General features: G+C 37.8%; 1 protein-coding gene across 2 annotated transcripts in view; it reads left to right on the top strand.

Annotated features, from left to right (window-relative positions):
* Nucleotides 1–21,606, top strand: part of hecw1b (HECT, C2 and WW domain containing E3 ubiquitin protein ligase 1b) — a 52,522-nt gene that overhangs the window by 12,208 nt on the left and 18,708 nt on the right. For both annotated transcript variants that reach the window (XM_067452736.1, XM_067452737.1), the window contains exons 2-9: nt 3,985–4,315; nt 7,528–7,635; nt 10,320–10,414; nt 11,817–11,892; nt 13,822–13,991; nt 18,364–18,506; nt 18,596–18,696; nt 19,963–21,123. In XM_067452736.1, the coding sequence (XP_067308837.1) occupies nt 3,985–4,315; nt 7,528–7,635; nt 10,320–10,414; nt 11,817–11,892; nt 13,822–13,991; nt 18,364–18,506; nt 18,596–18,696; nt 19,963–21,123 (2,185 nt within the window). The remainder of the gene's footprint in view (nt 1–3,984; nt 4,316–7,527; nt 7,636–10,319; nt 10,415–11,816; nt 11,893–13,821; nt 13,992–18,363; nt 18,507–18,595; nt 18,697–19,962; nt 21,124–21,606) is intronic.

Raw genomic sequence — 21,606 nt, 5'->3', positions numbered from 1 at the left:
TCTGAATTTCTGCGATCTGAATTTTAGAACATTGAATTTGATGATCTGAATTTTAGAACATTGAATTTGATGATCTGAATTTTAGAACATTGAATTTGATGATCTGAATTTTAGAATATTGAATTTGATGATCTGAATTTTAGAACATTGAATTTGATTATCTGAATTTTAGAACATTGAATTTGATGATCTGAATTTTAGAATATTGAATTTGATGATCTGAATTTCTTCTTCATCTGAAATCTTGAATCTGTATTTTCAAAAACTGAATATTTCCAGTCGATTAATTCAGAACAAAATATCTGCTGTTTGAAAATACATGTCTAAACAATTTCGACATAAAAACATTTCAGATGTGTTCAATTTCAAAGGATCTATATTCAACAATTAAAAAAATTCAAATTCAGAACTGTGTAAAATGCAACATAATATTCAATTTTGTTAGATTACACTTGTCAATAATTCAGATTTATACAATTCAAATTCAGATCATTTAGTCATATTTCTAGCTCCATACCTATGATGCAAAAATCGTCATTTTGCATCATAGGAGGAATTTTTCCAGAAATAAAATGCATAAATCTCTCGTCTCAGGGAGATATGAGGGGGGAAAGCACAATAATTTGAATATTCTCCAGGGTTTCTACTGATACAAAGCCATATGCTAATCGCTGAAGTAACCCTTTAAATATCTGAGACATGGTGTTATTGCTAGTGTTATAGAGTGCCATTGTAATGTAATGGGTTATGATATTTTAAAACTTTAGAATATATTCTGTATAATAACAGAATGTGTGTTCTGTGGCGAAACAAAATGTTAGTGTTTTTCCAAATTGTATTTATCATTAAAAGACATGACATTTTGATATAAAAAGGTCATGGTAATATAAGAATATTCTGTAAGTTTCAGAGCTGAAATCTTTCTTGTTAGTAAAATAAAAGCTTTTATAGATACCAGGCCCAGAAAACGCGGCTCTCAAATCAATGACGTATTAGAAGAGGGAAACTCCGCCTCTATGTGTCGCTGCTTCTGTAGCCCCGCCCACCGACTCGTGGAGCTAAACAGGCAATAAACACGCCGAAGATAGCAAGATAATGGTTTGTGAACAAGACACAGGTCCACACTGGATTTACAGACATATTGAGATTAAAACACAATGCTGTTCCTTCGATATTGGATCTGAGTGGTGCAACACACTTATGTGAGTAAAACATGTTTTTTATATGTGATAGTATTGCATTATTACAGATCGTTTTGATTATATGTTCATGTCTAACAGAACATACCTTAGCACGCTGTCACAGGCTGGAGAATCCCTTATTTGTTGGTTCATTGCGATTCGGGATCAGACTCCCAGGGCTCGCAAAGCCCAACGTCCCGGGGCTGTGTGTTTTCCACACAGGCTACCAAAACGTAAGCATGCCGGCAGGCCGTTGAATCTTAAATAGTGAAACAACATTTATTTCTTGATCTGCGTTTTTCATGTTTGTTTGATAAATACGTTTTAAGACTGAGATCTGTCAAGAGAATTATTCCGGTTGCTGCTTTCAAAACAATCCTCCCTCACATGAACAGACTGGAGAGCTGAAGCTCATTAAATATGCAAATCTTATCCAATCCTAGCCGTGGGCGTTTACTTCGAAGTCTTTAGCACAGCACGCCCATCAAAACCGAGTGTTCTGGAGAGAGCCTCGAAACCAGTGTTGTGATGTTTTTGAATGTAAAAACCCTGCCAATGTCATAAGTTGACCTCAGACAACAGTGTGAAAATAACACAAAACTGTTCATGATACCTTTAAAGGGATTGGTTAGTTTACCCAAAAATGTATATATTATGCTGCATACCAGGCAACCCGTAACCCCTGTTTTTCTACCTGTGAAAGTGCACTGGAACGACCATTAAACACGTGACTTCCTACCCATGAACTCGTACTAGATCATTGTACTCACAGTTACGAGTTCTGACGTCACATAGCCAAACAATGATGGAAGCCAAAGCATGGAAGTCATGCATTAAAAACCAAATTGTTTATTAAAATAAGGTATTGCTCTAACGTTATTTATCCACAAATGTTATGCATTACCAGCAGCTTTTCTGGCGTTAGCTAGTTTACAATCCATTGAGTGCAAGAATAAATGAATACCAAATACATGTCCAAATATACTAACATAAAATAAAAGGTATAACAGTTTCTCAGGCCATATGCGTTCGTCCGTTTTTCTCTCCACCATTTCCCCTAAATAAGCAAAGTAAGCACCTTTGGCAATAGAAATGATTGTAAATGAGCATTAATCAGCCATGCTTTGTTTATATCTTGCTACCGCAATTATTCGCGCTCAGGCAGTTTGGCGTGACTTTGCCTGGAACACTACAAAGTCATGAGTTGTGGTTTGAAGTCAGAACTTACAGTCTCAAAAACCTGCCAGGAACACAGCATAACTATGCCTTTAAGTTATCAGGCCCTATCATACACCTGGTACAATGCAACGACGGGTGCAATGCAAGTGTTTTTTGCTAGTTTCAGCCTGATGCAGTTATCATGTTCACATCAAAGCGCCACATTGTTTAACCATTGTGTGCCCATGGGTGTGCTGATATGAAAGCAAGTTGTGTTCAGGGCAGGCGCATTGTTGGCGTGTTGCTATTTTCAGGCAACTAAGATACATTGACCAACAAAAATACCTGGTCTGAATACAAGTGTGCAGTATTTTTTGTGTTATTTAAAATCCACGTTAGTAATATGAAGGGTGCACAACGTGCGTACACTCAGCTTATTACACAAAGATGGATGCGCAGCAGACCTTTTTAAATATTAAAAATAAAAGGAGAAGAGTTCAGTCTTACCCTAATTGACTGGCAGTTGTTTGATGACTATCAACCACTCTAACCTATCTCTGCAGCACAGAAAACCACAAGACCCAGTTAATGTTTGCCCTGATTTTGGCATCCCACAGAGAAGCGTAAAGCCGCTGCGCTTGTGGCCTACACTACACATCCATCAGCGAGTTTTGCGCCAAATCTGCTCATTTTTACTTGACGGCCTCTTTCTCTTCAGAGATATAACATGAAGGAAATGCTGTCTTAAAAAAAAGCATGTTACTGTGTAGACAGATGAGGAAGAGGATGTTGTATCCAGTTAAATAAATAACCCTGTTTCTTTCTACAATACGTTTATATATTTAATGAGTTAGAGATGAAAACAGGATATCACTTGCTGAATTAAACATGTAATGGGATGAGGTCATGCGATAGTTTTACAGTGTTCGATTTTTTTTGGTTTTTGCTAAATACTCCAGATTTCTATGTACTATTTTTTAGTAGTAGGCAGTATGCAGGGTTTTTATTTTCAGTTAAGTTTAATTTCTGTTAGTTTTCATTCTGTAACTATTTGCTTTTAGTAGAGATTTATATCATATACTCTACCATATAAAGTTAGCTGTCAGTAAAAAAAATGTTTTAATTAAAAATGAATACTTTCCTTCAGCAAGGATGTGTTAAACTAATCAAAAGTAACAGTAAATGCATCAGCTTTGCCATAATAAATAAAAAATATATTTCATAAGTATATTGAAATAGAAAATGTTAAATTATGATATTTCCAAACTTTTGGAAGTGTATATTATTTCAATTATTCTATATCAAATGATCTCATTTAAATATTGGCATTAAATATCTGAGGTAAGCCGAGTGTTATTGCTAGTGTTATCTAAAGTGTCAATTTTATGTTATGAGTTATGAAATGAATGGCCTGCCTCACTCCCAGCGGTTTTGTCTTTTTTAAGCTGACCATGAAAAGTCTGCATTTAGCACAGCTTCTAAACCCTCCAGGACATCATTGTTCCTTGATTTTTTTGTTTTTGTTGTTGTTGTTGTTGTTGTTGTTGCATGGTTTGATGCGTACACTATATGGTCCAAAATAGCATTTGTGTATAGCAATGGTGGGAGACATCCTGATTTACTCTTGCCTCTTGATTTTTCCTAGAACTTGTACCAGAACAGGTTTCTCTGGCTTGCAGCTATGGCCTCTCCATCTCGTGCATCTCACGGCAGGCGGCGATGTAAGGACCCGATTCGGCACAGTTTCAACCCTGAGCAGTTTCCCAATGTGGACTTCCAGAATGGCGTTCCTGAGGAGCTGGCGGCGGCCGTGCTGCGCTCCACCAGCGACACCGACCTTGTGACCTCCCACTGCCGCTCCACCCTCACCATCAGCACCTCCAGCTACACCATCGGTCAGACACAGGACATTACCCTCAGCTGGGACATCAAGGAGGAAGTAGATGCGGGCGACTGGATCGGCATGTACCTCATTGGTGAGCTTTTCTGTTTGGTTGTGTTTTATTCTGCTAGTTGAATGTTAAGTCTCAGATTGAATAAATATTTCATTCAAACATTTGGAAAATTATACACAGTCACATATGGTGCTTCAGAAATATAGACTGTAAAAAAATATGGACATAGTGTCACCCATAGGATTCCGATAAACCGTTCTGAAGCATAAAGTAGAGACGACCTGAGAGTTGTCATGAAGAGCAAAATTAGCCGTATAGACCAAAACCACAATTTGTACCAGGCTGTTTTTTTCTGCTGTAAAGTTGGCCAATGAGTCAATGGGTCAATGAGATTCTGCTCCCTTCTGGAGCCTGTCCCTAGTGGGCAGTTTAGGAATTGAAAGTTACATTACTTCTGTATTGGCTTCAAGAGAGATTGCGGGAGTTTGCCGTTTGTTCAGAAATCATTCTTAGGGTGTTTTCACAGTCACACTTGGTCCTTTTGGTCTGAGCTCGGTTTGCTGGATTTTTGTCCATATGTGAGCACTCAGGAGGTTGTCTGAGTTGCCTTCAGCAAACGATACGGTTCACTAAAAACGTGCATTGTGTACACAAATTGCTCCAGGCTCACTTGATTTTTTTCCATTCTTGAATTCTAGTATAGTTTGCTCATCAGATGCCTCCATACAAATCAGCTATTCATCATGTCTGCTTTGATCTTTCAAAAAAAATCATAGGCTACTGACCCCAAACTTGTGTATTCGTGATGTTATAGATTCTTCAGAGCAGTGTATGTAGATTCTGGGTTTTTAGAGCACCAGTAAATATATGCTTTTCTATTGCTTATACATTCGGTTAGAAACTAAATTAAGTTAATTTAAAAGGCCAGAAATATCCCAAGCTTTTGAAGCCTATTTCCACCTCAGTAAAGTAAAATTACTTTATTTCTCAGAATTTGCTACGTTGTTTCACATATTTTCAATTTTATAACTTCCAGTTTGACTTATTTAGATAATTGCAGCTTTATTTCTCACAGTGTGACTCATGTTACACTTTCATCTTGCAATTGCGACAAGATTTTTTTTTTTAACTCTGAGGTAGAAATTAATACAAGCTAACTTTAATGTTTAGTATAACACACACTACTACACTAAGAGATGTTTCTTGCATATTCAGAATGTTAGAAAGATTTCTGAAGGATCATTGGACACTTAAAGGTTGGGTAAGTGCGTTCTGGTAACCGTTGTTGATATTTCAAATCACCAAAACAAACACGCCCCTACCCCCAAAAGAGTCTCGGCCCTATTTTGATAGCTCTGCCCCACACATACGTAACCCAGGCAACAACTATGGCAGAATCTGAGTGTAACCAAGGGGGTAATCTAGCACTTGGAAGGTGTTCCACCCCTAGGGGCTGCCATTGCTAACCAAGCCATCACCTGCTGTTAGCATCCCATTGACTCCCATTCATTTTTGAGTCACTTTGACAGTGAATAACTTTACATCTGAGGCTTTTAAGGACTCCATTTGTCCATTGTTTATTTCTAAAGAAACACGACAATGGATAAAAGGCTCCGTTACCTTGTATCTTACACTATCGCCCCGCAGAAGCTGTTTTTGTAAAAATAGGCTAACGATTGGGTCATAACCAACGCGACTCTGTCGCACAGTTGAGAAATTACCGTATAGACCTGAGGAGACGCTCGCAGGCAATCTTTTACTGTCTATGAGACAGTCGGGGGGGACGTAGAGACATAAAGTCTGATAAAGTCAAGGGGGAGGAATGGAGAGAAGCCCATAGTGAGCCAAAAGCAACAGGAGAAAATATTTAAACAACATGATTCAACTTTCACTTTCCACAACTACTAGAAGACCTACAGCTGTCCGACAGGAGGCTCACGTCACATCTACGTCGTCAAGCTCAGTCTGAGCCTGCGCAGTTCGCTCAGCCATCAGGAAGTGAGCGCCCCTAGGTTGACTTCATTATTTCGCCGTTGACGTCAATGGGGTCGCTCTGTCCATTTCTTTTACTGTCTATGAGTGTAACTAATCCAGGTTGAATATTCAATGAAAAATTCACCCCTTCCATCACAAACCGTTCTCATGAACAACTCGATAGTACACGAGCACGACAGTCCAACTAACGAACATATTACAATTATGACCTGATTAGAGTTATAGCAATCACAAAAACACACACAAACGTTCTCATGAACAACTCGATAGAACACAAGCACGACAGTCCAACTAAAGGCATTTTACAATTAGACCGGATAAGGGTTATATAGATCATGAAAAGAGTAAACAAACATATATTAGGAGTATAGTATCTTACTTGTCGGACACATTGTGTGAGCTGACGATTGAAGAACACAGTGAGGAGATTTAGATGCTCCATACGGTGCGGTAATGAACGGGTCTTTATCATCACTGAAGTGAGCCACAAATCACAATACGATTGCAAATGGACAAACAAGTGAACATGACACACAAGCATAGTCAAGCAAAAGCAGCTAGTTGTCGGCTAATATCCGTCATGTGTGACTCGTGTGTTTTGAATAATGACGTGCACAGAGCTAGAGCGAGCGCTCTTCTCACCATCAGCAGTAGACACGCCCCTTACCTGCTGATTGGCTACAAGTTTGTTATTCCACTCGGCCCGAGTCCTTTTTCTAAAGTGGTTTTGAAATAACACTTTACCCACCTTTAAGACGGGAGTGATGATACTTAAAATTCAGCTTTGCATCACAGGAATAAATTACAATAGTTATTTCAAATTGTAATATTTCACATAATTACTAGTTTTACTGTATTTTCTTTCCAAAATATTAAAATTACTAGAATTGTAAGTTAAGATTCATAACAAATAAAATGAATTGGGGAAAGAATCTTATGCTTTTGTTAAATATAAAAACTTATTATATTTCAGATAGACGGAAAAAATAAAGTGGCTGGAGTAGTTCTGCAGCACAGTAAAAATAAAACATTCTGTCCCTCAGCTGTAGGACACATATTTCCGTTGTAGACAATTCTGGATTATAATGAGAGATATTTGTATTTTTGTCACATGTGTCTGGTGTTAAAAAGGTTCTCTGATGGCCTTTAAAGGCTGTTAATGCTTTTTGGCTTTAATTTGAGTTAAAAAGCTTTCTCATCTTTTAGAACTTCAAATGAATAATCAAAATATGTGATTATCTGCATGCCATAACTTGTGAAGAATAAGATAAGAGGCTTTACTTTTCTCTTTCTCCTAGATGAGGTTCTGTCAGAGAACTTTCTGGACTACAAAAACAGAGGTGTGAACGGCTCCCACAAAGGTCAGATCGTCTGGAAGATCGAGGCCAACTCCTACTTCGTAGAACGTACGTGCAGTTATAACAGCACAATGCAAAACATTCTTAAAATGATGCAGCCTTGTAGACATTTATTTCCCACAAACAGGATACTGTTAGAGCTGCTTTGTTTGTGGCTGTAAATGTTTGCATGGCTGCTATGGTTGCAAACACACCAAGACAAATCACTTCGTGAAGAGAAAATTACTCAGGTGTGACACTCATTTCAAAGCACTAAAACATTTAGTTTTAATATGCTGTGTCTCATGAAAAGATGTGCGTGTATTAATATAAAGCACACACCTCAGCTGTCTGTAGGTTATATCAGGCTATGCTGTCTCTTCTTGACGGTCCTAAAATCATTCTCATGTATTACACTGTGAGGCCATATATGGCTTATATGCTGCTTCTTTTTTCCTAATTATTTTTGGCTCTTAATACTAGATACTTGTATTTCTAAATACAAACTCAAACTCACATCGCCCACTAGAGCACCATGCTTGTTTGAACACGTCCGCAAAAGCTATTTTTTGTGCTATGCTCAAGTACAACAGTGCATGTTGAATATATTTTTTCCCTTGAATTATGTTATGTTTGGCTAGCTAAAGTGTTAATTAAGTTATAAACCAATCAGTTTTAAAACAGATCTGTTTTTCGACAAATTGATGATGAAGTGGGGCTTTATGAAATCCCATGTACTGTTTTCTGTTTTAATATTTCTTTGTGATGTAATTTTAAATGCATGTCTAAACACTGAAGTCATAAAATATTAACAATTGAATAAGTCTTTTAAAATGTAATCAAGTAACATCAATGTAAGCTTTTTTTCACAGAACACTGCATTTATACAGTATTTTGTTTTTATTAATAGTAATGTATTTCTATTTATAATATATGTAATATATATTTAGAGTAATCATAATTTTTTTTTAGCTAACCCAAACATTTATTTTTGATATTTTAGGGAAGACTTCATTTAAAAAGCACTCTGTTTGCGTTTTAATAATCACACACACTAGACAATATTGCAATTTGAATTTGATTAATTGTACAGCCCTTCTTTTTAGTAATTAATCAAAATATTCTGTGACATTCCGTGTTCTGATTTCCACAATTCTGTCTGAAACATAAATCACAAGGCCCTCAAGATTTAAACTGAATGAGAAATAGTATTTAATTGTTCATGGTGTTTCTAACCAAGTCTGATGTCATATGTGAGATTTATGTCCTATAACTTAAAATGTATTATTATAATCAGGGCTTGACATTAACTTTTTTGCTCACCAGCCACTGTGGCTAGTGGTTTTCCAAAGTTACTAGCCACTCAGCATTTTCACTGGCCACAATTTTGCTGTTTGGAAATTACATTGTATATGATTAAAGTTGACTTTGGCATGCGTAAATTACTTGATTTAGAAGATTTAAAACCCTTTCAAACTTTCAAATGCAGAGTGACCCCCCAAATCAAGACTACATTGTATATCAGCTGGGATGTGCAGGTGGGCAAGGGCTGGGCAATATAATAGGCTAATATGAGAAATGTAATATGATAGGCTATGAGTTATTTTAGTTAGGCTATATATATATATATATATATATATATATATATATATATATATATATATATATATATATATATATATATATATATATATATATATATATATATATATATATATATATATATATATATATATATATATATATATATATATATATATATATATATATATAAAATAAAATAAAATAAAAATACCCTAAGCAAATTACAAAAACAATAGTAAATAAAAAATAAAATAAACATTCAGATACTAATACATATTTATTTAATATGTTTACATTTATTTAACATCTGTAGTTGTTTGATTAACATTAATGACAGACAGGTATTTAATTGGGCTGCTGAATGCATGGATATAATATTTGTGACACATATCCAGTTATTACCCACCTGTTTACGTACACTTAAGCCATAACCGACAGTGTTCAAGCGATGGACATTTGGACATCAGTGTGCGCGTGTATTTGACTATTCAGCAGCAAGGAGAACTGATCACGCGTACGACAGAGAGCGGTACGGCGGTCTTGGCATTTCATTTAGCTGTAAATTATATTCAACCCGCTAGATTGGCTAGTCGGAGTGGCTGCCGTACCCGCCACAGCTGAAATCTGCCCGCATTTGGCGGGTTGGCGGGTGTTAATGTCAAGCCCTGATTATAATTTGTTTTATTATTAATATTAAAATATAAATGAAGGGCAGTATTTGTCAAATAGCAAGCCAGATTTATTTTATCACAATATTTTCTTTCTCACAGTGTTTCCTATTGAAAGAGGAAGTTGGGGTTGGCTATATTTAAGGGCCTTTCTTAAAAAAAAATGACAATAACCTCATATAACTATTTTTACCATGAACGAAACCAGTGACGAACATTTCCAGACACTTCCTTCGCAACCAAATGAGGGTTGGGGGCCTGAAAAAAAGTAAGCAACCAAAACACAGACGATGTAGAATTGGCTACTTGCTATTTCTAGTTGGTGACAACATTTATAATTTACTGGGTGGAAACTATTTAGACACCTTGTGGACAGCCTTTATTGGTCCTCTGTGAACAAGATGAGTTAAGCATATCTGGAAGAAAAATACATTTAAATATGTAAAATCTGTGGTTTCTCACTGTGACCTTTGACATTTTCTGTGTTTGGCTCTTTTTCAGTGGAGACTAAAATCTGTTTTAAATATTATCATGGAGTAAGCGGAGCCCTGCGGGCCACCACACCATGCGTGACCGTGAAGAACCCCTCCGCACCGGTGAGCTAATGAAAGAGGAAACATTTAGATTTGTTTTCCCCCCATGGTTTAAATGTCCAGGCATCATGCCTTTAGTTGAGCAGTGGTGAGTAACATAAGTGTGAACAGATCAGTCATGCGGCCTTATAAGGATGTGTGCATCTATGCGCCGATTCCATTGCATGATAATACAGATTTGAGGAGAATGCAGCTGTTTTATCTTCCGTCACGTTTCATCAAGAGTTTTTCAAGAGCAGAATAGTCTGTGCCATCTGTTTCTCTGAGGATTAATGCTGAAGATAATCTCAGGTTATCATTTGATGGCTTAATGCAGGCCTACCTCCCTAGCCACAGAGTGAAACAAACTCCCTTTTTGTTTCTTAAAGGTAAAGTGTGTCATGTACAGGACACGTGGTGTGGTTTTCACCTAACATTTTATTTGCTTGTGTGAAAGGAGCACGTTTTTTATTAACTCCACAGAAAATTAGTTTTCCCCACACTTAGGTTCATATTACATAATTCATATTCATTTAAGTGCCCATATTATGCTATTTTATTAATTAATTATGCTAGTTTTTATATTAGGTCTCCTACAATAGTTTTAAATCTGCTCTCATAAATCCTCTCCCGTGGCCTTGTGTGATATTATTGTCCATCGAATGCGTACTTCAGAATCTCGTCAGAAGTAGTAGGTCATCCGTACTTTTTCGCCTTTTTCGAATACTGTGTATTCTCACATATTACTCTTTTGCTGTTTTTTGTGTACTATATAGCACTACATAGAAGTATTTGATATCAGACACAACTAATAACTCTATTTGTCATGCACTTTTCAGACCTTTTACATTTACAAAGAGCTATATTACACTGTGCATGAAAGGTAGTATATGAAAAAAAGCATAATGGGGGATCTTAAACTTTTTATATTTTTGATAATTGGAAATTAGAGCACTAAAGACTTAATCATCCTTGATATCTTTCTCTCTGTCAGTTTCTATCCCACCCAATGTCAGCAATACTTCATCTGTTGGCAGCTTTTTGAGGTTTAAGTGTGTAAAGATCATATTTCCACACAATTTAAAATCAACACAGCAAATGCAAAAGGCTGCATTGGCATTAGTTGCTAACATGTTGGCTGGTTGCAGTATTAAACATTTCTGTGTGATGCAAAGCTTGAATTGCCCCGTGGCACATATTTAAAGCTTAAAAACGTTTCCATTATCATTTCTTTAGTTGTTGCAATGAGGAACGACAACATACATTTATTTTATTTTTAGTGAGAACTGAGAATGTCTCAGATTCTATGCTGTAAACTATTCTGTCATCATTTTTGATCATGATATGGCTGCTGATATTACGCAAAAGTTGTCCAGCCGTTTCCAGTGAAATCTGACACATTTAATTCTGAACTATCTGCCATCAGGTGTTTAAGCCGGTGACCACAGATGATGTACCTCAGAGTCAAGGCAGAAGAAGACTCATCAGCTTCTCTCTGTCAGGTGTGTGTCAATAAAAACTGGCATGACAAGACAGTCGATCATTAAGCCTTTTCAATATTCATGGGGCTTCTATATTTAGTGTATCCTGGGGATTTCTTTATTGATCCAGTGCTTGCAGTCTCCTGTAAACAACTATAGGAACATGTTTAACCCCAATTACATGTTTCTTTCCTTACAAAAACTTCTGCAAGGTACTTTTGGGAAGCCAGTGTTCATCTTTTTTGAGCTGTTTAGGAGATTTTAAGAAGCAAATTTAGCCCTGGTCATGCAATGATAAATAAGTATGGTTTATTATATTCTGTTTTATTATAATATTCTGTATTCTTGTGTTGTCTTCTTTTCTCTTATTTTATTCTGTTATCTTTCTGTTCTATTTTAGTAATATTCTGTTCTGTTCGGTTTTGTTATCTCTTTTTTGTTTTATTTTGTTCTATACTGTTTTTTAGTTTTTTATTCTATGCTATTTTGTTCAGTTTTTTCAGTTTAGTATAATTCTCTCTGTTCTCTTCAATGCCTGTTTTGTCTGTTCTTGTCTGGTCTAAAAGACAAATAAAGGGGTAATGAGATTTTGTATATGGTCCTTGAGGTTCACTTATAATGGCAATAGGATTTTTGCACGCACACAAAAAAACAAAAAAACAAATAAATGCAAAAAGTCAGCAATGTTCCCTCTAATTTATTTTCTTGTTGAGCAAAACTTTTCTCATATGGGCGGACATTTTGGTCACCTGAACAAAAATAAATAAATAATAATAATAATAATAAAAAAAAAAAAAAAAAAAAAAAAAAAATATATATATATATATATATATATATATATATATATATATATATATATATATAGCTAAGTATGTTCACTGGGAACATGTAAAAAAATGTATAGTTATCTAAACATCTCTGAAACTCAAACCACACACATCTATTAAAAAACTGACATGTTACTGATGTGTTTTTTGAGTTTGCACATTATACTTGTGGGTGTAGCTGTAAATGTCTGTTTTGTTACTGTGCTGTGTTCATCATCCGTTATTTCCACTACTTTATCAAGCCACTCTTCTTTAAAACATGACAACGTTTTATTTCACATCTTAGCGTTTCACGTTGCCTCTCATATTGAGCTATTTGGACCCCAAATATGACTCACTGCTGCTCACATTCTCTCGAAGAAACGTGTAAACTGCATTCACTGGTTCTAACACTATAGCAATACTAAATCTATTGCGGTTGAACAGAGCACTTCAATAAGTTCTCATTCAAAGTATTAAATGGATTTCTCCCCTCATTTCACGTCTGTGTCTGTGAGGGAACATTGCTTGTCAGTAACAGCCACTGTTATGACTGGCAAAAGTCATTGCATATAGGAAACTGTAGCATTTCCCACCCGCTGTTGCACTTGAGTAAGTGTTGAAAACAGTATTCATATAAAAAATTCATTTACAGACTTGCATTATAAACTTATCTTTCCTCTAAAGTTTTTTGTGAACTCTCCATTACACTATGCCACATTAGCTACGTAATAAAATGCTCTGAACAAACATATAATCCTCAGATGTGATCCAGGACGCCATTAAAATAAACAGTCCACTTTTTCTGAATCTGGGTTCTTTCTGAATTCTGCACCGAGATGCAAAAAATCATAAATAATAAAACCTTATAGGTCAAAAAATCACAGAAAATTTAATTTCTCATGTCAAGACCCCTTTAATGTCCAGCAATATTACTGATCTTATTGCACTGATACTATTAGATAAGAGTAAAACTGAGATAAAAACTGCATTTAGCTGAATAGTGACACTGTTCACTTTTGCTTCTGCTTTATAGTTTGACTGTTGAAGCTGCTTTGAAACCGTTTTTATTATATAAAGTGTTGTAAAAAATAAAGGTTACTTGACTTCTAATTCATCTCTCTTGTCTTAATGATGTGATCAGACTTCCAGGCCACTGGGCTGAAGAAAGGCATGTTTTTTAACCCCGACCCCTACCTGAAGATCGCCATCCACCCCGGCAAGCACAGCATCTTTCCTGCCCTGCCTCACCACGGACAAGAGAAGAGATCAGGCATCGTCTGCAATACCATTAATCCTGTTTGGCAGAGGGAGGTATGGGAAACAAACAAGTGTATACACACACTAGATTAAACATTCTCATATATAAATCCTTATAAAACAATATCTGGTCCCACTGTTATTATTTACAGACATTTAACCCAACGCTGCCCTTCTGTGCTTTGAACTCCACATGGAATTTGTCATGTAAATCCTTCATTCTGTAAATAACTTGGTGCGTCACTGCAGAATCCCAAACACGGCTCAGTGTCCTGCTGGCTGACGGACAGGATTTTGTTCAAAACTGTCAGTTTTTATAAGACAGCATCTTAGCCATATTCCCTCATCTTTGTAGGGCTGGAAATTAAGAATCTGTTCTATTTATAAACAAATATAGGAACTGCATGATTTAAGTCAAACACAAAATCATTGGTTTACTACTCACTAACAGACCCAATTAGAGAGAATATAGATACACGGTTAGAAGTTTTCTTTAATTAATGGTACTAAAATATATAAATAATGTACAGTAAATTTTACATGTAGGTTTTTTGTTTGTTTCTGAAAGAAGTCTCTTATGCTCACCAAGGCTGCATTTATTTGATCTAAATACAGTAAAAACTGTAAAATTTGAAATATTTTTATAATATTTTTTCTTTTTAAATGAAATGTATTTATGTGATGCAAAGCTGAATTTTTAGTATCATTACCAATCAATCAATCAACTTTATTTATATAGCGCTTTTACAATCACGATTGTGTCAAAGCAGCTTCACAGTGTCAAACAGGGTAATATTGCGACAAAATTAGATTTGGCTGTACAGCCGTACTGGAGAAAACAGTGATGTTATCAGCTCATTTTAATTTATCATATAGCGACAATGTTGGCAGATCAGTATTATAGTTTATAGAATTAAATAAGACCTAATTCATATATTTTATTTGTATAATAAGTTGAATAACTTTAATCATATTTTTAGTGTCCCCAACTGAGCAAGCCAAGCCAAAGGCGACAGTGGCGAGGAACCAAAACTCCATCGGGGCATGATGGAGAAAAATAAACCTTGGGAGAAGCCAGACTCAGTCGGGGTGCCAGTTCTCCTCTGGCCTATTAACACACCGTGTAAGATTATTATTCTGGCAACCTTACAGGTCGGAAATCATATTAGATCGGATTATTCAAAATTTTCAGGGTATCACGGAAGAGACAGATTTATTTAGGATGGGGCGTCAATTACACAAGAGTATGAATACATGAAAGATCGGAATTATTGCGCCGAAGACGGGTTTTGAGCATGTCGTGCCAGTGAGGCAAATTCGGAGGAGACACCATTTGACACGGCTCAGCAGACACTCCAGGATGCGTTGGTCATGTCCAGGCAGGTCCACCATCCGATCCGGACAGGGCCCAGATCCGGGATAAACCTCGGGATAAACAGAGAGACTAACATTAGCGTAGATGCCACTCTTTTTATGATGTAACGAGTACATCAGGTGTTATGGGAAGTGTTCCCGGTTCCGGCTGACCTAGTTAATGCAGCCTAACAATCAGTCAATTGAATTGAATAATGAAAGTTAAAAATGTTCTATGTGTATGCCATAGTAAAGAGATGTGTTTTTAGTCTAGATTTAAACTGACAGAGTGTGTCTGCTTCCCGAACAATGCTAGGAAGACTATTCCACAATTTAGGAGCTAAATAGGAAAATGATCGACCGCCTGCAGTTGATTTAGATATTCTAGGTATTATCAACTGGCCAGAGTTTTGAGACCGCAATCGACGTGATGGGGTATAATGCGTTAAGAGCTCGCTTAAGTACCGGGGAGCTAAACTATTTAGTGCTTTGTAAGTAATAAGCAAGATTTTAAAATGTATGCGATGTTTAATAGGGAGCCAGTGCAGTGTTGACAGAACTGGACTAATATGATCATACTTCCTGGTTCTAGTAAGAACTCTAGCTGCTGCATTTTGGACTAGCTGGAGTTTGTTTATTAAGCGAGCAGGGCAACCACCCAGTAGAGCATTACAATAATCTAGCCTTGAGCTCATGAACGCATGTACTAACTGTTCAGCATTTTGCATTGAAAGCATGTGCCGTAATTTAGATATATTTTTAAGATGATAGAATGCGGTTTTACAGATGCTAGAAACGTGGCTTTCAAATGAAAGATTGGTATCAAAGAGCACACCCAGGTTCCTCACTGACGACGAGGGCTTGACAGAGCACTCATCAAGTGTTAGACAGTATTCTCGGTTACTACTTGTGGAGCTTTTCTGTCCAATAATTAAAAATTCAGTTTTATCTGAATTAAGTTGCAGAAAATTACTATTCATCCAATTTTTTATATCAGCTATGCATTCTGTTAATCTTGTGAATTGGTAGGTTTCATCCGGGCGTGAGGAAATATAGAGCTGAGTATCGTCAGCATAACAATGAAAACTAACGCCATGTTTCCTAATGATATCTCCCAGTGGTAGCATATACAGGGTGAAGAGCAGCGGTCCTAACACTGAGCCTTGCGGTACCCCATACTGAACTTGTGATCGGTGTGACATTTCTTCATTTACTGCTACAAACTGATAACGGTCAGATAAGTACGATTTAAACCATGCCAAAGCAGTTCCACTAACGCCAACATAATTTTCGATTCTATTCAGAAGAATATTGTGATCGATAGTATCAAATGCAGTGCTAAGATCGAGTAACACTAATAGAGAGATACAACCACGATCAGATGATAAGAGTAAATCATTTGTAACTCTAATTAGAGCAGTCTCAGTGCTATGATACGGTCTAAATCCTGACTGGAAATCCTCACATATACCATTTCTTTCTAAAAAAGAACATAATTGTGAAGACACGGCCTTTTCTAGTATTTTTGATAGAAACGGTAGATTCGAGATTGGCCTGTAATTGACTAATTCTTTAGGATCAAGTTGTGTTTTTTTAATAAGTGGTTTAATTATAGCCAACTTAAAAGTTTTCGGTACATATCCTAATGTCAAAGATGAATTAATGATATTAAGCAGAGGATCTATGACCTCTGGAAGTATCTCTTTTAATAGCCTAGTCGGTATAGGGTCAAGCATACATGTTGTTGATTTTGATGATTTTACAAGTTTAGCCAGTTCTTCTCCTCCTATAGCAGTGAATGAGTGTAATTTTTCCTCAGTGACCCTACAATGCTCTGTCTGAAGTGATACTGTAATAGACGGCTGCATGGTTATAATTTTATTCCTAATATTATCAATCTTACTAGTAAAGAAGTTCATAAAGTCATTACTGCTGTGTTGTTTACAAACATCAGAAGCTGAAGCTTTATTTTTTGATAATTTAGCCACTGTATCGAATAAATACTTAGGGTTGTGTTTGTTTTCTTCTAAAAGAGATGAGAAATAAGCAGATCTAGCAGTTTTTATGGCCTTTCTGTATGCAATCATGCTCTCTTTCCACAAATTGCGAAAAACCTCTAGTTTTGTTTTCTTCCAGCTGCGCTCCATTTTTCTGGCTGCGGTTTTAAGGGCCCGAGTGTGCTCGTTGTACCACGGCGTTGGATTATTTGCTTTAATCTTCTTACATCACACGGTCCTTCAGAAATCATTCTAATCTACTGATTTGCTGCTCAAGAAAAATTTCAAATTATTATCAATGTTGAAAACTGTTGTGCTGCTTGATATTTTTGTGGAAACCGTGATTTTTAAGGATTCTTTTATGAATAGGAAGTTCGTAAGAACAGCATTATGTGTCACTTTTGATCATTTTAATACTTACTTGCTATTTCTTTAAATAAAAATCTTACTAGCCTCAAACTTTTGAACGGTAGTAGATTGTATAATTATGAAGAATTATTTCGTGCCATTTAATCTTTAAATGGATTGAGAATCAGAATCGTTAATTTCCTTACGAATCCAATCTTTTTGGTGCAGACGAGATGAGGTCACCTAGATTTGATTTGATTGTTTTATGTTGTAGAGCTGCTGTTTCTGGATAATATTATCTTCCGCTAAGTGCTCTTATTAGATTAGTGATGAGTAGAGGAGATAGCCTTACAGTGAAGGATTGAAATAGGTCAATGACGGAGAGCGGGTTTGTTTCCTTACTATCAGTATTTGAAGCGATACCTTTTGGTTAGTATTGTATCTTTTAGAGGTGATCATAGCTGAAGTTCAGTCCTTAATTTTTATAGGTTAAATGCTATGCAAAAACTGGCCATACAACTGAAGTCATATTGTTTAAAATCATTGATGTTGGCACCCTGCGCAACGAGCTCCATGCCAAATTTAAACTTAAAATATATGAATGGCTTTTATGAACATTTTATTGTTTGTTTTATTTTTCGACCTCACATTGCATTCACATATTTTAGGTTACAAGTTCTTCTTGAAATGATTGCAGCCTCTGTGTCTTTGTATTTCTTTTCTTGTAGCGCTTTAATTTTGTGTCTCTGCCCACGGATGTGTTGGAGATTGAGGTGAAGGACAAGTTTGCCAAAAGCCGACCCATCATAAAACGTTTCCTGGGCAAGTTGTCCATGCCAGTGCAAAGATTACTGGAGAAGCATGCTATTGGGTACATACTCATAGATAAACAAACCTAAACTTGTTAAGCTTTTGAGTTGAAATGCTAATTGCAAGGTGCTTGCTTATGTTTTTTATCAGTGATCGGGTGGTCAGTTACACTCTGGGTCGGAGGCTCCCAACAGAGCATGTCAGTGGCCAGCTGCAGTTCAGGTTTGAGATTACCTCCTCAATCCACCCAGGTAATTCCAGTTTTTATTCTACTGTTTATTAAACATAATAAATCCATAACACGGTCATCTCTAGTATATATCCCGCTACTTTAAACAAATAACTCTAGTTAATAATGCTAGACTGGTGTGGAAATTTCATCTGTTAAATGGAGTGGCTAGCAATAGCAAGCTAGATTTGAGAGGATGAGATTCCACCAAGGGGCAACCTCCCGTGGTCTCTCTTGAAGCCAGTAGGAAAGTAATTCAAACTGCAATTCATCGACTGGCCACATGCTCCAGAATGGAGCAGAATCTCATTGAACCCCATGCTAAAATGCCCAAGTTTACAGCAGTAAAAAACATGTTTACAGCCTGGTACAAATTGATGGTTTGGTCTATACGTCTAATTTTGCCCTTCATGACAACTGTGAGGGGGGTGAATTTTTTTATAACTCATTCATTATATAATCATTATATAAAGCCTTAAATTACTGCACAATTAAGGGTGTGGCCAATTTGAGTGACAGGTGGATAGCCATTTATCCGCTGTCTATAGTCATTGCGTCACCTCACTTCCGCCCATATCCCATTTCTTTGCCCCCTTTCTGTTATCCGGGCGTGATGCGCGATGACGCGCTAGCAAGATGGCAGCGGCCAGCTCATCTCTACTTTACGCTTCAGAACCAAATCCTATGGGTGACGTCATGGACACTACGTCCATATTTTTTTACAGTCAATGGATCCCACCCTCCCTTCAGAGCGTTTCCAAAGCCATGCCTTCTTCAAAACACATGAACTCTCACTGTAGATTCTGCAAAGTGTCACAATTTAGAGACAAGAAGAGGGATGGCATTAAATTAACTCATGTCACATTAAAATAATAGTGAACTTACAGAGCCCTTGTTGTACTGCCTGACTGTAAAATTACAGTACATACCCCAATATTACAGTACAAAAATACAGAAATATTGTGAATTAATGCTCTTGCAAATTAAAAACAGTTTTCTGTTTTAATATATTTTAAAATGTAATTTATTCATCAATAAATTACATCAATAAATGTAATTTATTGATGAACAGAAGTCATTATAAATGTCTTAAATGCCAATTTTGATCAGTTGAATTAATCCTTCTTGAATAAGAGTATTCCTTGCTGACCCTAAACATTTGAGCGGTTATGTAGTTAATTATAATAAGCCGACCACCCACAATAACATTATCAAATCACATGGTTGCCAGTATATTGTGCATCTTTACCTTGTGCATGTAGGTCACAGATGTCTGTCCTCTCCACAGATGATGAGGACATGTCTCTTAGTACAGAGCAGCCACTGGCCACAGCAGAAGCTGAAGTCCAACTTCAAGCAGAAGACACTATGAGTTTAGACCAGGGAGCCCCAGAGTTGCCATTAGATGGGGATTTGGCTTCTGTAGAGATGTCCATGGACGTTGAATCTGGGCAAAGCTGTGCAGCTGAGGAAGATGCCATAGAGGAAGAGCCTTTAGAGGCAGAGCAGCAGGAAGAGGCTGCCGAGAGCTATGAGCAAATGGAGCAAGGTGAGACCAATGGAGAAGCGGAAGAGACGATCCAAGAAGAGGCAGAAACTGATTGTGCCTTTGCCGAAGAGCCTGCAGACTCTTCAGGAGCTCCTGCTGGAGTCGAAGAGGAGGCGATCTCGAACCCACAGCCAGTTTCGGAGGAATCCGAGGTGGATCTAGAGGATGGCTGCTCTCTCAGGATCAGAACCACACCGAGACGGAAGCCGCGGCCCTGCTCTCTACCCGTGTCTGAGCTGGAGACGGTCATCGCTTCGGCCTGTGGCGAACCCGAGACGCCGCGCTCTCATTACATCCGAATCCACCACCTGCTGCACAGCCTCCCATCCACCCAAACTCAACCAGGAGATGCGGCTGGGTCTGAGCCCGACCGGCCACAGGGCGTAGAGGAGGAAGAGGAGGAGGAGGAAGAGGAGGAAGAGTGTGCGACACTTGAGCCTCATGCTTTAACACCCAACGGCCCCCGCAGGACGCTGCCCCGCAGCCGTTCGCACGAGCGCCTGTCCGACCTCATTCAGATGCTCGACGGAGATGGGAAGCCGCTCGGGGCTGAGGGCCAAACCGAAGTTCAAAGGTCACCAGGGGAAAGCGAATGCGATTTAAGCCCGGTGCCCTGCTGCAGTCATACGGCACATAAAGCCTCGGGCCCTGTGCGGGCGCCGTCTCTAGACAGCGCACGTCGATCGGAAAGCACTGTGTTCTCCTCGCAGGATGACGAGGACGAGATGGACCGGGTGAACGGCATGCTGGGATTTGATGGAGAGGCAGGACAAGGCGCTAAGAGCCGGGAGCCAGGGGACGGAAGCTGTCAGTGGGAGGAGGCTCCAGACAGTCACGTCCAGAGCCCGCATAGCATTATGGATAATGGAGAATCACCTGTAGCTGGTCCGAGCAGCAGGAGTGAGTAGACTTCTATGGGTTTTCATGCATATGCCATGTGTTTTTATTTTCATTTTAATAAGATCTGGGCTTTCCCTTTAGCTGATACTCTAAAGCTTGGAACATACTCTGCAAGAACAAAGAAATGTGTTCGTTTTCTCGAAGTAGCAAGAACAAGAACAAAGTTTGTTCTGGCCAGTACATTACTTCACGAGAAAAGCAGGTGCCGATCATCTGCGTTTCTCCGCATTAAAACCGCTCACTTTAAATGTCTGACCAATCACACAATAGTTCTCAGACACACGCAAGAAAAAATTGTGCTCAGGCGATGTGTCGAAAACAAGCTGCGGGAACTCCTAAACCAGCCCGGGGAGCGAGAACTTTTTTCTCTGTTCTTGCGGAGTATGTTGTAGCCTTAAAGCGGTGGTTCTCAAACCTGTCCTGGAGGACCGCTAGCCCTGCACATTTTGTATGTCTCCCTCATCTAACACACCTGATTCAACT

This window comes from Pseudorasbora parva, chromosome 9 (genome assembly GCF_024679245.1).
Source record: "Pseudorasbora parva isolate DD20220531a chromosome 9, ASM2467924v1, whole genome shotgun sequence".
In the NCBI taxonomy this organism is placed as follows: Eukaryota; Metazoa; Chordata; class Actinopteri; order Cypriniformes; family Gobionidae; genus Pseudorasbora; species Pseudorasbora parva.
This window is presented reverse-complemented; position numbering and strand designations above follow the sequence as displayed.